The sequence below is a fragment of the Podarcis bocagei genome (assembly GCF_964188305.1).
Source record: "Podarcis bocagei genome assembly, chromosome: 15".
Lineage (NCBI taxonomy): Eukaryota > Metazoa > Chordata > Lepidosauria > Squamata > Lacertidae > Podarcis > Podarcis bocagei.
The window spans coordinates 37,961,900-37,981,186 of record NC_138141.1 but is presented as its reverse complement, the minus strand read 5'-3'; the positions used below and the strand labels follow the sequence as shown (position 1 = coordinate 37,981,186).

General features: G+C 47.6%; 1 protein-coding gene across 1 annotated transcript; it reads left to right on the top strand.

The window, feature by feature from the left end:
• The first annotated feature begins 98 nt into the window (after window positions 1-98).
• On the top strand, window positions 99-14,299 carry TNFAIP1 (TNF alpha induced protein 1). The gene is made up of 7 exons (XM_081172258.1): window positions 99-311; window positions 4,747-5,105; window positions 6,027-6,196; window positions 7,200-7,289; window positions 8,445-8,497; window positions 9,637-9,832; window positions 12,428-14,299. Exons 2-7 carry the CDS (start codon window positions 4,892-4,894, stop codon window positions 12,647-12,649), a joined length of 945 nt encoding a protein of 314 aa, XP_081028384.1. The 5' UTR covers window positions 99-311; window positions 4,747-4,891; the 3' UTR covers window positions 12,650-14,299.
• The last annotated feature ends 4,988 nt before the right edge of the window (window positions 14,300-19,287 follow it).

Here is a 19,287-nt window from a genome sequence, read left to right as displayed (position 1 = left end):
GCTTTTGCCTGGAGAGGGTGGGAAAAAAACCAAAATGGCAGTGCATGCTGGGAAATGTAGTCCCGTCGGCGGGCGGCTGTCGGCGCGTGCTGCACGCTGGGATTTGTAGGCCGAGGCGCCTGACTGGGAAGGGCGGCTTGTCGTTGGAGCTGCTCGTTCCTGAGCTCCGCCTTTCGCCCGGGTCTGGGAAGCTTGAGGGGCGCGCCGGCTGGCTGGTTTCGCTCGCAGCCGGTTCTGCTCAGCCCCCGTCGCCTCCCGGTGCGAGGCGGAGGCCTTCGTGGAGCGGCAGCGCCGGTTGACTCCCCAGTCGGGTAAGGTAAACAGCCGGGGGTTGGAGGGGCCAGTGGGGGGCCGGGCGGGCCCGCTTAAGAAAGTGGCGTTGTGTTTGCGTTTAGCGGGCGAGGGAGTGGGGCGGGAGGGCGGAAAGTTGGCTGGTGGGTGAGTAAATTTGGGCGAGAGAGCTGATTGGCTGTTGGAAGGGGGTGGGGGTCAGAAGTAGGTCAGCCATGGAGGAAAAGGGAGGTAAATATTTGGGGAGGCGGAAATAAAGAATGGCTGCTGCTCCGGCTTTCTCCTGCGTTGTTGCTCCTTTAAACAGGGGTAAGTGAGGGCACCCCTTCATGGATTACTGCCTTGCTGTGGCGAAGGGGCTTGAATAACTCAGAGAAGCTATGAACTATGCCAAGATGAACAGGTCATAGTGGAGAGTTTTGACCAAACGTGATCCACCTGGAGGAGGAACCGGCAAGCCACTCCAGTATCCCTGCCAAGAAAACTCCATGGACAAAGACACTGCAGATGGTGACAGCAGCCACGATATTAAAAGACGCCTGCTTCTTGGGAGAAAAGCAATGACAAACCTAGACAGCATCTTAAAAAGCAGAGACATCACCTTGCTGACAAAGGTCCGTATAGTAAAAGCCATGGTTTTCCCAGTAGTGATGTATGGAAGTGAGAGCTGGACCATAAAGAAGGCTGATTGCTGAAGAATTGACGCTTTTGAATTATGGTGCTGGAGGAGACTCTTGAGAGTCCCATGAACTGCAAGAAGATCAAACCTATCCCTTCTGAAGGAAATCAGCCCTGAGTGCTCACTGGAAGGACGGATCCTGAAGCTGAGACTCCACTACTTTGGCCACCTCATGAGAAGAGAAGACTCCCTGGAAAAGACCCTGATGTTGGGAAAGATGGAGGGCACAAGGAGAAGGGGACGACAGAGGACGAGATGGTTGGATAGTGTTCTCGAAGCTACAAACATGAGTTTGACCAAACTGTGGGAGGCAGTGGAAGACAGGAGCACCTGACATGCTCTGGTCCATGGGGCCACGCAGAGTCAGACACGACTAAACAACAAACAAAGTGGGAGCAGGAAGTTCCACAGGTGCTGCGCTGATAGGGAGAGGCGACACCGGTTTCTTTCCTGCTGGCTGTTTAAATCAGCAGGAGAGCCGGGTGGCTGCAGAGCTGGGGTTGATAGAAATTCCACAGTGTGGCCAAGAGAGGTCGGGGATGCCGCACCTGTTGGGTTTCTGCTGGCTGTTACCGACCTGCAAGAGGGCCAAATAAATATGGAGCGCTGGAGAGAAAGAAGACCTGCCATTCACCCTCCCTTTTGAAACCGTCACAATGAAGAGATTTTGCATTTGGGCACATTATTGCAATTCATTCCCACTCCCTGACCTCTGTTTTTTTAAACTTGTAAACCTCAGCCCTGGGATCTATCTGTGACCCTCCAGGCCTCTCTTTCTGGCCCTTGAAACTTTGTTGGGGCTGCATACTCCACCAGGCCTGCTTCACCCCCAACTCTTTAAGTGTTTTTGCTGGGCTGGGGTGTGTGTCCTTGAAGAATGCCTCTTGCTTCCCTGACTAGAGGATAAAGAGAGGGGGGGGTGTGCACAGTACAAATTTACATTACTTGCTCCTCCAATTTTTGCATCTGGCTCCTCCCACGCTGCCATGTGGACTTCTGAGGATTGCCCACATGGGGATGTGACCCTTGCCTTAACAAACACCCCCATCCCTGATTTAATTAATTTCCTTTTAAAGTTTTCGCATGTTCTTTTCCTGCAGCCTGTAACCATTACCCCCTTGGTTCTTCCCAATGTTCCCTCAACCGACTGACCTTTTTTACAGTGTTAGCCTTACATCTGCCCCTCCCCTTCAGCCATTCATTAAATCACATGAATGAATGGGTCAGTGATAGTTAAGTAAATAGGCAACAATGCAGAATGGGAAAATCCGGTGTGTAGAAAGTAAGCTTGAAAGGTTCCGATTTCCCTTTTCAACATGGGTGTGTGAGATGAAGCCTGGTTTTGTTCTGTTTTTCCTACATGAGCGTTGGCACTTGGTGAATGAAGCTACTATTGGTATATAATTTTTGCCTTCCTTGCTGCCTTGGCTGAGATTCTTTCCCCTCAGGGGAGTGTGATCTTGGGTCAGAAGGCTGAAGCCTAATATTTAAAATCTACATATCAATATGTTCTGTACCAGGCATAGGCAAACTGGGCCCTCCAGATGTTTTGGGACTACAACTCCCATGATCCCTGGCTAACAGGACCAGTGGTCAGGGACTATGGGAACTGTAGTCCCAAAACATCTGGAGGGCCGAGTTTGCCTATGCCTGTTTGGTACCAACTACGTCAGCTCTTGGATATTCCAAGCGTTTCAATGCAATGCTTACTTATTTCAGTCCTTTATCCAGAAGAATGAGAACTAGACTCTTCTTTTATTTTTAGGGAAAGGACCACAGCTCAGTGACAGGACACCTGCTTTGAATGCAGAAGGCCCCAGGTTCAATCCCCAATAGGGATTGTAACTCTGGAGAGCCACTGCCAGTCAGTGTAGACAATACTGTGCTAGATGGACCAGGGGTCTACCTCTGTACAAAGCAACTTCCTGTTCTCATAAGAGAAATGTCTGGTGTTGGGCCGCGTAATTGCATTATCGGCCCATGGACCCACTCATGACTCAGTTTGCTGTAGGACACAGCACACAGACTGTTTATTATAACCTCTGCATTCTCCCAAAGGTCACTTATCTCTGCATTCCCTTGCAATCAAATATTTCCGCGGCCGTTCTCAGTATAGCAGGCTTCTCACGCCCTTTCCCAAATGCCATCTGCATGCCACGCTTGGATATGGAAATGGGGCTGCTGGAAATAGAAGCTTGTTAAGCCTTCAGTCATTTCCAGTTTGTGTGTGTGTCACAAATGCAAAAATGCACTGGAGGACTAGGGGAAGCAGAGGAAATGCTTCTATTGTGTGGGACAGTCTTGAGTCAGGCCCATTACGTCATCCTGGAAGGCTGGGAAGGGGCCCCAGGTTCCTGCCGCTGTTTGGAGATGCGTGGATTGAGTTGCAGACTTTGGTCTCATCCAGACGGCAGTTTACTGATCTGCCGGCTGGCTGGCGCTCTGCACCATTGCAGCTTAGAAAAGGCAGGTACCTTTCCCCCTTTGCTTAGCCCCAGCTTTTATAGAACTTTTCGCAGCTGCTTAGGTATTACACATCTCAATTTGTCCTTACGGCACCCCTGTAAGGTTTTTATTCAAAGTATTGTTTTATTTTATTTGTTTAAAATATTTTTGCTCTCCTGAAAAGGGCCGCTGCCCCTCAGGCTTCCAATCCCAGAGACGCAGCACAAAAGGAAAAGGGATTGGGCTGGAGGAGGGTGGCTGAAAGCAAACACAAGTGCTGGTTCTTAGGCAGAAAGTGCTTGTCGGTGGGAAGAGGGGAAGCTAGCTCCCTGCTTTTGCTGCTGCTGCTGCTTGGCCACTGGATGGGCTTGAACTGCTCTTCCTCTGGGGTTTCAGCCACTCAGTGGCAATTAGACCCCTGGCTGTTGGCAGAAGCCAGAATGTGCTGCCCATCAGCTCTGCAGTCCCTGGGCAACAAATACATGGAGATTGCCAGGGCGCTGATTCCTCTGCCCTCTTCTTACACTCTCTGCTGGTGAGACCACACTGTCCTTTTCTTGGGCAGTAGGGCTTTCAGCAGCCAGCCTGGGAACTTGGAGCTAGTGGGCTCATTGCCCTCATTGTAATCACAAGGACTAGCAACTTGGCTTCATGAGAAACCTGGCTTTAGCAAATGTTCTAGATGGCTCTTGGATAAGGCTTGAGAATGATGCCCTGCTAGGAAGCTTTGCCTTTGGAGAACTCAACGAGCGTTGTCTGCACTTTTCCAAGCCTCGTCCTCTTGCAGTCAATGAGGGCCGGCCACTTGCTTTTTGCAAGTGCTGCATGGAATGAGGCTGATGTGCCATTTGGTTTCCAGCTTCCGTCCAGGGCACTGCCATTAACCGGCAACGTCCCAAACGGTTTAGGATGTGGGTCCCTTGGGGAAAATCAACTTCTGTACATTTCTCCTGGCAGGCTCTGGTCATCCTCACCTGAGCCCCAGATTCCCTCAACCTTGTGGGCCATGGCTGGTAGCAACCAGGCGGGAGCATTTTCTGTAGTTCCTTGGCAACCCATCCCTCAATCATCAGATACCATAATAATGATAGGTGGGTTCTGCCACCACTCACCTTTTCATATTGGCTCCCAGGATTGTGGACAGATAACAGTCTCGTCCATAGAGCCCAGAAAGCTAGGTCACTAAGCCAGCCAAACCTTGGCACCTGCGTGGGCTCATATTAGAATTATCCGAGTCCTGGTTGTATTCCCTGTGCAAAGAGAAATAAAGTTCTTTTCTGGACCACCCACTATGTCTCTCATTTTCTCTTCCTCTTCCTTTCTCTGTTCAGTTTCTTGGCTTCAGGGGCAAACTGCTTCTGGGAATACTCTCCTTGCCCAGCCAGTGACCTCGTGGCTCTCCAACCTCCCCCCACAACCACGGCGGAGTCGGTCAAGCCCACCCTCTGCAGAGTTGTCATCTACTTGCAGAAGGAGATGTCCGGAGACACCTGCCTGGCGACCGCCTGCCCCTCGCCAGGAGCCAAGCCCAAAGGCTGTGGCTTCAAAGGCGGCACCCTGGGCAACAAGTATGTGCGGCTCAATGTCGGCGGGTCCCTCTACTACACCACGGTGCAGGTGCTGACGCGGCACGACACCATGCTGAAGGCCATGTTCAGCGGCAGGATGGAGGTGCTTTCGGACAAAGAAGGTGAGCCAGGGGGCAGTGCTGGCAGCCAGTGTTAGAAGCTCGGGTGCAAAAGCTAAACCTAGATTGTGGTTGCCACATGTCTTAAGCAACTTTTTTTTTTTGCAATGAAATTTAGTATTACTGGTGTTCTTATTGTTCATTTCAATTCTATACCGCTTTATATTTTAAATTTAAAAAATGGTTTACAACACATTAAAGCGTCAAATAAAACAGAATATAACAAAATCTACCTGCCCGGGGTTTGAGATCTTCAGCAAAGGCCCTTGTCTCAGTCCTGCCACCCTCACAGGCATGCTTCGTGGGGATGCAGGAGAGGGGCTTCTCGGTGGCTGCTCCCATACTCTGGAAGTCTCTCCCTAGAGAAGCCAGACTGGCTCCCTCCTTGCTGCCCTTCTGCCGGCAGGTAAAGACTTTATTGCTCCAACAGGATTTTGGAAACTGCTTTTAATGAAAGGGCTGGTGCTATGTTGTTTTTATTGTAATTATTGGTATGTTTTTAAACAGATTTTATATATATAGTGGTACCTCGGTTTTAGAACAGCCTTGTTTAAGAACTCTTTCAGTTTACGAACTCCGCAAAAGCGGAAGTAGTGTCCCGGTTTGCGAACTTAACTCAGTCTAAGAACGAAATTCAAATGATGGAAGAGCACCGGTGGAGGGAGGCCTCATTAGGCCTCATTAGCAAAAGTGCACCTCGGTTTAAGTACGGTTTCAGTTTAAAAATGGACTTCCGGAACGGATTAAGTTTGTAAACCGAGGTTCTTGAGTACTGTTAGGGGAAAAGGTGGCGTATAAATAAATATAACAATGAAGAACCCTTGGGATGGGTGCAAGCTTTTTCTTGCCTGTTGTCGATCAGCTTCCACGCCTACCTGATGCCAGCTCAGATTGCAGCTCTCTTGTCTTCTCCTGCTCTCACAGGCTGGATCCTCATCGACCGCTGCGGGAAGCATTTTGGGACCGTTTTAAGTTACCTCCGAGACAACACGGTTGCCCTCCCGAAGAACCGGCAGGAGGTCAAAGAGCTAATGGCTGAAGCCAAATATTACCTCATCCAGGGCTTGGTAGACCTCTGCCAGGCTGCCCTGCAGGTGAGAGCTGCATGCGCGTTAGGGGGGCCCTTGGAGGTCATAGAATCACAGAACTGTAGAGTCGGAAGGTCACCCAGGGGTCATCTAGTCCAACCCCCCCGAAATGCAGGAATCTCAGCTAAAAGCCTCCATAACAGATGGCCATCCAATCCCTGCTTAAAAACCTCCAAGGAAGGAGAGTCCATCAGCTCCCGAGGGAGACCATTCAGCTGTTGAACAGCTCTTACTAGCCATCTATTCAGTGCAGGAATCCCCCAACGGCAGCATCCCTGACAGATGACTGCCCAGCCTCTGCCATGGGAATGGGCCATAGAGCACCTGGGTCCCAGAGTCAATCCCCAGCATCTCCTGGAGGGCCACTGCCAGTCAGTGTAGACAGTACTAGATTAGGTGGATCAATAGTCTGACTCCGTATAAGCCAGCTTCCTATGGTCCTAAATATGTCCTGCAAATACTTCCGTTGTCTCCCTGTGGACTAGTTCCTGCACTGATTTTGAGGGCCACCGACATTGTGAGAGACCTGTGGGTGCAGTCCCAGTCCCCCATTCCTCTTTTACACCAGCTGCAGGGAACCTTAGACCCTCCAGTTGTTGCCAAACTACAGCTCCCATCAGCCCCTGCTAACATGACCAATGATCAGGGACGGTGGGAGTTGTAGTTCAGCAGGGGCATAGGTTCCCCTGCACCTGTTTTACACAGTCGGCAACCGTGTGGGGAGGGCGATGAAGTGCATTTTTAACCACCACCTTCAACTGGATCTTAGAGAGTTCTAACCTTTGAAACTCTTATCCCCTCGCAAGTGTGCTTAGAGTGGTTTTCAGGCTGGTTATTGACTTCTGCGTTTTGCAGGCTCATCTGTCCTGGGTGCTTTTAAGTTGAGATTCCTGCCTTGCTAGATGACCTTTGGGGGGTCCCTTCCAACTCTATGATTCTGTGGTCCCCCAAAGAAGGGGACACCGAACCAGCACTCATCTACCTGTGTGTCTGTAATTCTGTTCTGCAGGACAAGAAAGATTCGTACAAGCCCGTCTGCAACATCCCGGTCATCACATCACCCAAAGAAGAGGAGAGGCTCATCGAATCCGCAATGAAAGTGGGTGCTTTTCCTTCCAGGTCTTGTTCTTGAATTTCCAGAGATGGGGAATTCGTGGGTTGGGGTACCCCAGGAAGACCCAGAAAGGGGAGATAGAAGGCTTGAGCCCTTGACTGACAATATGCTGCTGAACCACGGCTCCCATCAGCCTCAGCAAGTGTGGCCAGTGGCCAAGGATGATGGGAGTTGTAGTTCAGCAGCATCCAGAGGGTCAAAAGGATCCCCACCATTTTAACTTTCCACAGTGCCCTGGAGCCAGGGGTGGGGAACCCCAGACCCCGGAGCCAAGCGACTCCCTCCAGACCCCTCTGAGCTCCCGCCAAGCCAGACATCCCTCACCACCTCTACTTCACACCCCTGAGTGTTTTTTCCTGGCTGGAACGTGTCTTTGAAGTCCAAAAATGCTCCTTGGGGGAGACTACAGGGAGGGGGCACGTCAGTGTGTGTTGAAACTAACCGACTACACCAGGGGTCAGCAACCTTTTTCAGCTGTGGGCCGGTCCACTGTCCCTCAGACCATGTAGTGGGCCGGACTATATTTTTTGTGGGGGAAACGAACGAATTCCTATGTCCCACAAATAACCCAGAGGTGCATTTTAAATAAAAAGACACATTCTACTCATGTAAAAACACACTGATTCCTGGACCGTCCGCAGGCCAGATTGAGAAGGCGATTGGGCCACATCTGGCTCCCAGGCCTTAGTTTGCCTACCCCTGGACTACACAAAGGCAATATTTGCATGTGTGGCCCTGCCTGCTTTTGTCTCTGGCCCCGCCCACTACTGGCATTTGGCCCTCAGGAGGTTAGCCAGGAGGGAATGTGGCCCTCAGACAAAAAAAGGTTCCCTTTTACTGTTTGTGGAGAAGCAGGGAGCCCCCTGGCCACCCTTGGGTGTGTTTGCCGTTGCTGCTGCTGCTGCTACTGACAAATAGGCTCAAGAAAGTGCCACACGAAGGGGGCTCACCAGAGACTCCTTTGCCCAGGAGACCTAGCCATCTTCTTCCTCAGTCAGTACAGCCCGAGACTTAATTTCAGGGTGGTGGGTTTGAGCCCCATGTTGGGCGAATGATTCCTGCATTGCAGGGGGTTGTACTGAATGACCCTTGTGGTCCCTTCCAGCTCTATATTTCTGACACTTCCCCTCTTCCTTCCAGCCTGTGGTGAAGCTGCTGTATAACAGGAGCAACAACAAGTATTCCTACACAAGGTAAAGTCTCTGTGGTTTCCCTAAGAACATAAGACGAGGCTGCTGGATCAGGCCTGTGTCCCATCTAGTCCAGCATCTCACGGTAGTTTGAGAAATATCTGACACCCTCCCCACAGTGTTGAATTTATTGTTTCTGGTAGTAAATGTGAAGGACAATGAACCCGGGCTTATTTCATATTTATTCCATGTTGGTTTCAGCTGGAGCAAACCTCTCTCTCTTTTTAATATTTGGAAAGGTTTGATTTAATTGCTGTACGAAACAGCACAGCTCTCCCAATTTAAATTTAAAATACCGTGGAGGATAGGCAGTTAATAGTCTGATCTGCTATAAACAGCTTCCTATTTATTTTATTTGCCCATCAGTCCTAGCATTGTCCACTCTGACTGGCAGCAGCTGCCTACAGTATTGGCCATACATTGCCCTGTTACCAGTTCTTTTGTTTCTTTTTAATTTTTATTTTAACTGGAAACGCTCAGCCTGTTCTTGTTGAGTACTTGGGATAAGCGGATCTTCCACTGCTCACTTGGTCTCCTTCAGATGAAGAATGTGAGGACGGGGTTATTGTGCTTGGGATGTTGAGCATGTGAAAACTAGCATTGTGTAATGGGGTCGAAGTTTCCAACTAGGGAACTCGAGGTTCAAATACCTACTGAGCTGTGAATCTTGCCAGGGAGCTTTGGGTCAAGTCACCCATCTTCTCAGCCCAACCTACCTGAAAGGGTTATTGTGAGGATTAAAATGGGCAGAGGGACCTCTGAGCTCTTTTTTTGGGGGGGGGGGGGAGAGGCAGAATCCAGATGTGAAAAAATGGTTATTTACTCAATTTATATCCTGCCCTTCCTTGCAAATGAGCCCAGGGTGGAAAACACATCATGGCAACTTTAAAAAGCATTCCGATAACAGTTAAAACATTCAACCAGTGCTTTCAGGGTTGCCAGGAACTGTGTCTTTCAGCCATCAAACACCTGGAGGAAACAGGAATGTTTTTAACATCCTCTTGAAAGTCAGTAACGAGGGTGGGAGACATAACTCCCCAGGGAGGGCATTCCACAAACAGGGGAGCTGCCACCAAAAAGGCCCTGTCACAAGCCCATGATCCACATACGTCATTCCTCTTTTTTAAAAATCATTTTTTCAGCACTTCCGACGACAATTTGTTGAAGAACATAGAATTGTTTGATAAGCTCTCCCTCAGCTTCAATGGGAGAGTCCTCTTCATCAAAGACGTGATTGGGGATGAGATCTGTTGCTGGTCATTCTACGGTCAGGGGAGGAAGCTGGCTGAAGTCTGTTGCACATCCATAGTTTACGCTACGGAGAAGAAGCAAACCAAGGTATGCTGACCTTGTGGTTTCTGTTGGGGGGCGGGACTATCAACACAGACATCCCTTTCTGTGTGGCTTCTTCTGAGCAAATTTCAGGGGAGGATTTTACAGTGCCTCCATAGGCCAGGGAAAGAGCCTATATCAAAGCACATGTAAGTAAAGGTAAAGGGACCTCTGAACATTAGGTCCAGTCGTGACTCTGGGGTTGCGGCGCTCATCTCGCTTTATTGGTCGAGGGAGCCGGCGTCCAGCTTCCAGGTCATGTGGCCAGCATGACTAAGCTGCTTCTGGCGAACCAGAGCAGCGCACGGAAATGCCGTTTACCTTCCCGCCAGAGTGGTACCTATTTATCTACTTGCACTTTGACGTGCCTTCGAACTGCTAGGTTGGCAGGAGCAGGGACCGAGCAACGGGAGCTCACCCCGTCGCGGGGATTCGAACCACCAACGTTCTGATCAGCAAGCTCTAGGCTCTGTGGTTTAACCCACAGCGCCACCTGCGTCCCTCTCAAAGCACATGGATTATTAAGTTATATATGGTCCAAAGCACATGTATTGGACCATATATAACTTTATAATCCAATAAGAACATAAGACAAGGCTGCTGATCAGGCCAAGGGGCCCATCTAGTCCCGCCTCCTGTTCTCACGGCGGCCTGCCAGATTAATTTATTTTAGAAGATTTGTACACATCTTGATTGTAAAAAGCAAATATAAAAAATCTAAAACAACAAACATGCAAAACAGTAATATAAAACTTTCAAAAAGTTAAAATAACAATAGACCAAAGGCAGTCAAAGGAATTCTGGGCATTCTTGCTTTGACTGTCCCCACTGCATTTGACTTGCAACAGTCTGAAGAAGGGAGGGTGTCATGTGAAACAAAAATTGAGAGCAGGGTGCCAAACTTCACACACCAGTGTCGAACTAACCAGTCCTTGGGGACAGGGAAAGCCGAGGGCTCCAATTTGACATGTTTGTGCTTTCTTTTTTTGTTTTTCCCCTTGAATTTTTATTAAAGCTTGAAAACACAGTATACAGAAATATATTTTTTTAAAAAAGCAGTATACTGAAATAAGCAACAAATATCAAGCATTTTTAAACATGAAAATTAAAAGAAAATAGAGAAGAATAAAAGGAGAAAACTTCCAATTCTCTGTCTATGAGCTTTTAAAATTTGTGCAAAATTCTTAATTCATAAGAACATTCAACTCTTCCACTTTCCATAGCCAACCGTTTTTTTACTCTTCAAACCTGATACTGCACAAGTTCATTTTCCTTATTGTGCAGAAAGCCCCTGATGGGTTTCCAATCATTAATAAATGTCAACAGTGATTTTTCTCTTAATTAAGTATGCCAACTTGGCCATCTCAGCCAAATCCATTAATTCCAACAGCTGTTCTTCTATAGCAGGCAATAATAAGTCCTCCCATCTTTGTGCATGTAAGCATCTCGTCACTGTGATCGGTGAGGGCTTTCTTTTTGTGAGATTCTGCTGCTCCTAGTTATAGCGAAGGGTGTAAGACGCTTTGGCAGAGGCAGAAGCTACAACCTCTTTCCCTGCCCTCAGCACCCCTGCTCTTCTCTTGCTGTCTGGCGCAGTGGAGCGAAGGAGGCAGCTGAGGATTCTGGGATGGGGAAGCAACTAAGCCCTTAACTTAGGCTTGTATTTACTTGAATAAGATTCAGCAGCAGGGCAGGGGGAAGTAGCCGAGAGGACTTGCTCCCTCTGGCCTCCGTTATTAGTATTTATTAAATTTGCTTGTCTCTTTTTTCCTTTGCTACGGCAAGTCAAAGCAGCTTATATTTTAAAAATCCATACATTAAAATAGGTGGTGGTGGTTATTTTCTGTTCTTGTTTGCATTCTGTGTTTTTATCTTGTGTTTTTAGTCTGTGGGTTGTCCTGAGATCTACGGCAGAAGGGCGGTATATTGTTGTTGTTATTTATTATTAATATTATTAATATTAATAATATTAATATACCACTCTATACTTGGGGGTCTCAGCGCAGTTCACAGAATAAAATCAAGATATAAAACCACAAAATACATAATAAAAATAAAAACAACAACCCAATACCCCCCCAAACCCACCACATTTAAAAGGGTATAGGATGTAAATCAGATCAACCAAAGGCCTGGTTAAAAAGGAACGTTTTTGCCTGGCGCCTAAAGGTGTACAATGAAGGCGCCAGGCGAACTTCCCTGGTGAGAGCATTCCACAGATGGGGAGGCACTGCAGAGAAGGCCCCGTTCTCGTGTTGCTAACCCTCCGGACCTCTCGTGGAGGAGACACACGAAGAAGGGCCTTAGAAGACGATCTCAGGGTCTGACTAAGGTTCATATGGAAAAAGGCGGTCCTTGAGGTATTGCAGTTCAATAAATAATAATAATGCATGAAAGCATCCTACTCACTCTAAAAGGCCATAGCTAAAAAGCCAAAGGCCTGGGTAAAAGGGAAGGTTCTTGCTTGACACTTGAAGATACGTCACAGGGGTGCCTGGCAAGCCTCCTTGGGGAAAGCGTTCCACAAACGTCGGTGAAGAAGGGTGATCTTTGGTGCGTTTGCTCCTCCTGGTAACCCCCTCGACTCTTTTCTCCCTCCAGGTCGAGTTCCCTGAGGCCCGCATCTACGAGGAGACCCTGAACGTCCTGCTGTACGAGACACCCCGGGTTCCCGACAACTCCCTGCTCGAGGCGACCAGCCGGAGCCGCCCCCAGGCCTCCCAGATCGAAGACGATGACGGCAGCTTTGAGCTGCGCGACCGCGTCCGTCGCATCCACGTCAAGCGCTATAGCACGTACGACGACCGGCAGATAGGCCACTAAGCCCACGCAGTGCGGGGCGGGGGGAGCTCGCAAGGGATGACGCCCTTTCCGCAAGGGTCCGGCTGGCTTCGAAGCAGGGGAACTGTCCTCTGCACCTCCACTACTTCCAACCCTGCCTCCCCAAGAACGATTCTGTGCTCGGAACGGTTCCTGCCCTGCACCCAAGCAGGCGTTCCTTCATCGCGCCGGAGCTCCGCTTCACTTCTGATTCCAGCAGTACAGATCAAGGTGCTCCGAAGGCCTGCAATCCACAATGCCAGCTTCCAAAACCTTACCAGCCGTTATTGTTCTTCTGAGACTTAACTTCTCTTCTAGAAGCTGCTGAACAACTTATTTCTGGCTCGAGAAGAAGCTGCGGTTTCCTTCCTTCCCCTCTGAGAGTGGTTCTTGCAGGGGGGGGGGGAACCATCTTGGGCTGGGTGGTCTCAGACTCTGCTTGCAGAACCCTCTTTTTTGTCTGTTAGGTTTTTAGAATCTAGGTGCTGAGGATGGTGAGCAAAAGCCGAACACTAGTTTTCCTTATGTAGGGCAAACACTACACACATCCGTTACAGAATGCTCTTTGCCAGAGCTGGAAGAATTTCAGCCCCGAACCCTGACTTAAATATTTTGTTACGTAATGCCAAGGAACAATGGGAAAGCCAACTGGGACTGGTTTCTGGTGAAAAGTGAGCCCATCCTCCTACCCCGGTCCTGAAAGGATTGCGTGTCCGGCGAGGTGGGATGATGGAGAGGCAGAAGAGAAACGGGGGTGTAGCAAAATGCATCCTTTTTCGATTTTGCCCCACAAACCGGTTGAGGAGCTTACGCGTTTTGTGCATGGGGAGGGGGTGCTCATCCAGCACGTTTGCCTGCCTCAAAATGCTGTTCCTAGTCCTAAACATCTGCTATTGGTCAATGGGCATTATCATGAGATCAGAGGGCAGGAGCTCCTTTTTTTGCTTTCCAGAGTTATGTTCACTCTGAGTTGATTTGTTGGGGGGTGCGGGCCATGGCCCAAAGTGGGTGAGGCCACCCCCTCTACCTCCAACACCCTGCTCCTCCATCCCTTTTCCTCCCTTCATATCGGACTGCTGAGAGAGAGAGATGGCTCTTGCCATGAGACTGAAACGACCCCTTGTAGAGTGAGACAAAGTGCACACTGGTGGCAGTGGTGGAGGGACATATCCATTATACTGTTTGCTCAAGGTGCAGATTCACTACAGAAATACAGTGAAAAGCCAGGGGGGCAACGCCCTACTCGATCGCCAATCAGTTCAGTTTGGGGAAAACAATCATATTTTTATACTGCATTGTGTTTGCGGCAGTGAATCCACACCACAATGAGTGTTGTATGCAAGATGGAGATGGAGGCAAGGATGGTGCGGGGGGGGGGGAGATATTAGGCCAGGTTGGGGGGGGGATACTTTTGGCCCCATGCTTCTGAACCACAACTGGCCCCTGGCCATTGGCCATGCTTCCTGGATAGGCCTTGGTTCATACTGTATGGGAGCAGTGGATGATGGGAGTTGTGGTCCGGAACATCTGGCAAACACCACTATCCTGGCCACCCAGCCAAAGAGGACGTGAGTTGAATTCTCCATGGTGACTGCTAGCTATGCTCTATACCTCCCTGTTTAATCAGACCTCATTGCAGGCTACCCAAGCCGGATGTGGCGGAACTGCAACTTCCATCAGCCTCGGCAAGCGTGGCCAGCGGCCTGGGATGATGGGAGTTGTAGTTCAGCCCAAGGGCCAAAAGGTCCCCCCCTGTGTGGTCCAGGCCAGCAGGTTCTTTGAGGTACATAGGAGTGAGGAGGGCTCCTTCCCCACAAGTATAGGCTGGACCAGAATTTGTGGGGTCACTGGTAGCAGTGGTTAGCGGGTTGTTAACCCTCGGTGGTTAGATGGTGGTTTAATTTTCACCCAAGGTAAGTCGCTGCTTCTGGTTAACCCATGTTTGGATGAACGTGCAATGGGTTATATATCCGGTAACTCGGATCATGACACCTTGTGCTCCTGGCACAGAACAAATAAACAATATTCTGTATCACACAGGCCTAATTTTCTCTTGTAACCTGTATACAATCATGGAAAGATTTATATATATGTTTTTGCATTTTTGTGGAAAGGAGCAAGCTACTAAGAAAGGCACAAAAATCCCATATCCTCTTGCCCAGCTGTTGCTTGTAGAACTGACTATTGAGAGGAAGAGCATGGAGACATTCAAGGTTTTTCTAAGTATCCATGAGGGCTAGAAACATGAGGTTGGGATGGTGTTTTAAAACTGAGGCTTGATTCTGAAGCCTGTGCTAGATTTCTCTGCTTGGGCATGACCCTTTGCATGTATTTATTGACTTATTTTACATATTAGATGCACACCCCTATTTGGAAGGCCTCAAGACTTCACTGCAATGGCTACCAATATGATTTTCTTTAAAAGTAAAAAAAGGGGAGATTCTTACGGAATTGCTGTATGCAATACCCAACCTTCCACTTGCAAAAAAAATGGATGCAATTGCCCCTTGATTATTTTTAATGTTCCAATAGGGATATTCCGCCCCCCCCCATGTCTTTCAAAAATGCTGTAGAATTAGATGTCTTCTGGCAAATTCAACATCTGTCATGTGTTCTCCTTTTTTTGCATCACCCAGTGCCAGAATGGAGCTTCAAAATACATCAGAGCCGAGTGCAATCACTGCTTACTCATAACTCAGCCATTCTTTCTCCTGCCCCCTCTCTCCCCTTTTTTGAGCTATTTTCATAAGCATTTCCCAGGAGGAAAGAATGCAAGCCTCTCAACACAAATTTTCTTCCCGTTAAGACAAACGTGGGTCTTAAATGGAAAACGTTTTATACGTTGGTGGGGTCTGTAATCATTTTAAACAGAAATTCGCCCGAGGCCCTGCCTGCCTGCTGCAGGTGGCCTGTATGTTTATTGCAAGTGCATGAACTTCTGATGACCAGGATGGAAATACCTGTTCTGTCCTCACTTTTGCAAGGTCTGGGATTTGTCTAGTTGAGTGTCCAATGCACAAGTCCTTTCTATATTTACCGTATTTTTTGCTCTATAAGACTCACTTTTTCCCTCCTAAAAAGTAAGGGGAAATGTGTGTGCATCTTATGGAGCGAATGCAGGCTGCGCAGCTATCCCAGAAGCCGGAACAGCAAGAGGGATTGCTGCTTTCACTGTGCAGCGATCCCTCTTGCTGTTCTGGCTTCTGGGATTCAGAATATTTTTTTTCTTGTTTTCCTCCTCCAAAAACTAGGTGTGTCTTGTGGTCTGGTGCGCCTTATAGGGCGACAAATACGGTAATTCTTCAAACTCCAGAGGAAATCCAGTACCAGCCCCCTAGATGTTTATTTGGACTCCAACTCCCATCAGCCCCAGCCAGAATGGCCGGCAACCAGGGATGTTGGGAGCTGTAGTCCAGCAGCATCTAGAGGTCCTCTGTCTTTGCAGGCAGCCCCCTGTTCTCATTAGGCAGATGTGGAGAGCCTGTTGTCTAGCCAGGTTGTTGCCGAACTACAACTCCCAGCATCCGTGGCCACTGGCTGTGCTTGCTAGGGGCTGGTGGGGGCTGTATTCCAGCAACATCTGGAGGGTCAAAGGTTTCCCACATGTGCTTGGCCATGCAGAAGGTCACGGGTTCCACCTCTGCCATCTCCTGGTAAAGCGAGGAATGTTCACCCTCCGAAAACCTGGAGGGCCACTTCCAATCAGTGCAAAATAACTGAGCTAGCTAGATGCTGGTCTCAAATTCAATCCCTGGCATCTCCAGTTAGGGCTAGGAATTTTCTCTGCCTGAAAAGCTGCTACCAGAAAGTGTCGACAATGCTCTGCTTGATGGACCAATGGTCTGAATCCTACTAAGGCAGCATCCTATGTTCCTTATGTGTTCCAAAACTTTGGCAGGCTAGCTGGCTTAAATAAGGCTCACCGTCTCCTTCCCTGCCTCAGCTCCCTTGGTCCTCAATTTCACATCCTTAAAAACCCACTTTAAAATCCCCAGAGGCAGGGATGGGGCAATGATGGGAGATTCAGTCCCGCAGCATGTGACGGGCCGCTGGTTGCCTGCCCCGGTTTAGAGATTGGCGATGAAATGGCATGTTTAACAGTTGCACAAAGTACTTGGCAGGGCGGCTCACGCCTGGCTTACTCAGCCAGCTTACTCAGAAGTAAATCCCATTAAAAGAGCAAAATGTGATTTGCTCGAGGCTGCACGATTGTCTCCTTAGCGCTTTAGTGCTCTTTCCTAGTTTGCTTTAAGCTTTAAGAACTAAATTACATTCCCTGTCAACAGTGTCTGCAAACAGCATAGAAGCCATGAGATATTGCGAGAGCTAAAAAACCCAAACAGAAACAAATTTGGTTGTTTACTGATGATGCGCATCTTTGCTCTTTGATCCTTGGAATGTGCTGTTTTTTTAGGACCCATCTTATGACTGAAATGTGTATTTAATAAAGAGTTTCCCAGGCGATCTCAGATCCAGGTGCTTCTGACATCAGAAGAATGTCATCCTTTGGATGGTCTGGCTTGCTCTGGGAACCTCGTGATGATTCCTTCATTGACCAGGATGACAGAGCTTTTGTGGTGGTGGCCCCCAGCTGAGATAACCAGTTGCTTTCAGAGGAGGACTGCCAAATTTCAGCATCTTGGCCCTTTTGAAAACTGGATCTAAAGACTGCTCAACTTAGCCTTTATATTAGGGCTAGCCAATGTGGTGCTTGCCAAATATTATGGACTTCCCATTACCCTTGACCACTGGCTATGCCCTAAAGGCTAGCAGGTTCATTGTGGTATAAGCTTTTTTGGTCTGCTGAGCCCACATGAATGCTTGTCCTCAGTTGGAAGATATGTACACACAGAGAGAGTAACTGTAGGGAAATTGAAGCAAACTGCAGAGGCCAAAATGGCCGTGAAATCCAACAAGTTTGCTCTGCGATACCCTATACTAGAGAAGCACAGTGAATTTACAATGACATAACAGTGATGACACAATCTGGGTTGCACTGGGCAAGATAAGCGACTAACAAATTCAATAAATAAAATAACCTTCCTAGTTTTGTTATGCTAAGTTGACACCTGATTTAGGATACAAAGCCCTGGTGCTGATCGAATCCTAAACAAAGAATCAAACCCCAGATGGGTGGGGTTTTATTATTATTATTTATTAAACTTCCCGTGGTGGTGCTGGAACATCTCAGTAAGCTGTCGCTCTCAAAACTTGCATTTTAAAGTTATTTTTTTAAAATAAAATTTTTATTGGTTTTTCAGTTTTTATAAACACAAACAGTACACACTACAAACAAACAAGTACACAAACAAACATGTATAATTTCATATCCCTTTTTCTTAAACCTTACTTCGCCGACTTCCCCATACCTCCCCTTTCTACATCCCAATATCTAAACTTATTTCAGCAAATCCTAGCTTTTAGTTTTATCAAATTTTCCCTTATTCTTTTCTTTTACTTAATCTTTTACAGCTGTAAACCCCTTTTTTCCTAAAACCTCGACATTTTAGCTTTCATTAATTTTACAATGTTTCTTAAGATAGATTTTAAATTTCTTCCAGTCTTCTTCTGCCGTCTCTTTCCCCTGGTCACGGATTCTGCCGGTCATTTCAGCCAGTCCCATATAGTCTATCACCATCTGCCATTCTTCCAGAGTGGGTAGATCTTGAGTCTTCCAATGCTTTGCGATGAGTACTCTTGCTGCTGTGGTGGCGTACATAAAAAAAGTTCTATCTTTCTTTGGCACCAATTGGCCGACAATGCCCAAGAGAAAGGCCTCTGGTTTCTTAGGGAAAGTACATTTAAGCACCTTTTTCATTTCATTATATATCATTTCCCAGAAAGCCTTAATCTTTGGGCACGTCCACCAAAGGTGGTAAAAAGTACCTTCAGTTTCTTTACATTTCCAACACTTATTATCAGGCAAATGGTAGATTTTTGCTAGCTTGACTGGGGTCATGTACCACCTATAGATCATTTTCATAATATTTTCCTTTAAGGCATTACATGCCGTAAATTTTATACCGGTGGTCCACAACTGTTGCCAGTCAGCAAACATAATGTTATGACCAATGTCCTGTGCCCACTTAATCATAGCTGACTTAACTGTTTCATCTTGTGTATTCCATTTCAGCAACAAGTTATACATTCTAGACAGACTCTTAACATTGGGTTCTAACAATTCTGTTTCTAATTTTGATTTCTCCACCTGGAAGCCAATTTTCCTGTCTTGTTTATACACCTCCATTATTTGATAATAATGGAGCCAATCTCGTACTTTGGTCTTCAATTTCTCATGGCTCTGTAGTTGCATTTTAAAGTTAGTACTTTTTCCACACCCACCAAAAAAAAGAAGGGGGGGGGGAAGGACATGGTCCTTTTCTTAAAGTAAATATACTTTTCTTAAAGCAATTTATTTTTAAATACTGCTTTTTTGTTTTTGTTGATGATATTTTAGTGACTATTTCTAACTTGTAAATATTTGACTGTTTTCAGAGATAGTGTGCAGAGGTTCAGAGTGTGTTTGCTCACTTGGAAGCTTCTCCTTTTGGCTAGCAATTAGATAGCAATAATTTCCTTGGCAGGAGGAGAAGTGTAAAAAAAAGAGAAAGAAGTGAAAGCTTCTTCGAAGATACAAGCTC

Coding starts and splice junctions, on each gene's coding strand:
- TNFAIP1 (XM_081172258.1), top strand. CDS start 4,892: ATGTCCGGAGACACCTGCCTGGCGACCGCCTGCCCCTCGCCAGGAGCC. Junction 5,106..6,026: donor GGTGCTTTCGGACAAAGAAG/GTGAGCCAGGGG, acceptor CTGCTCTCACAG/GCTGGATCCTCATCGACCGC. Junction 8,498..9,636: donor AACAAGTATTCCTACACAAG/GTAAAGTCTCTG, acceptor TCATTTTTTCAG/CACTTCCGACGACAATTTGT.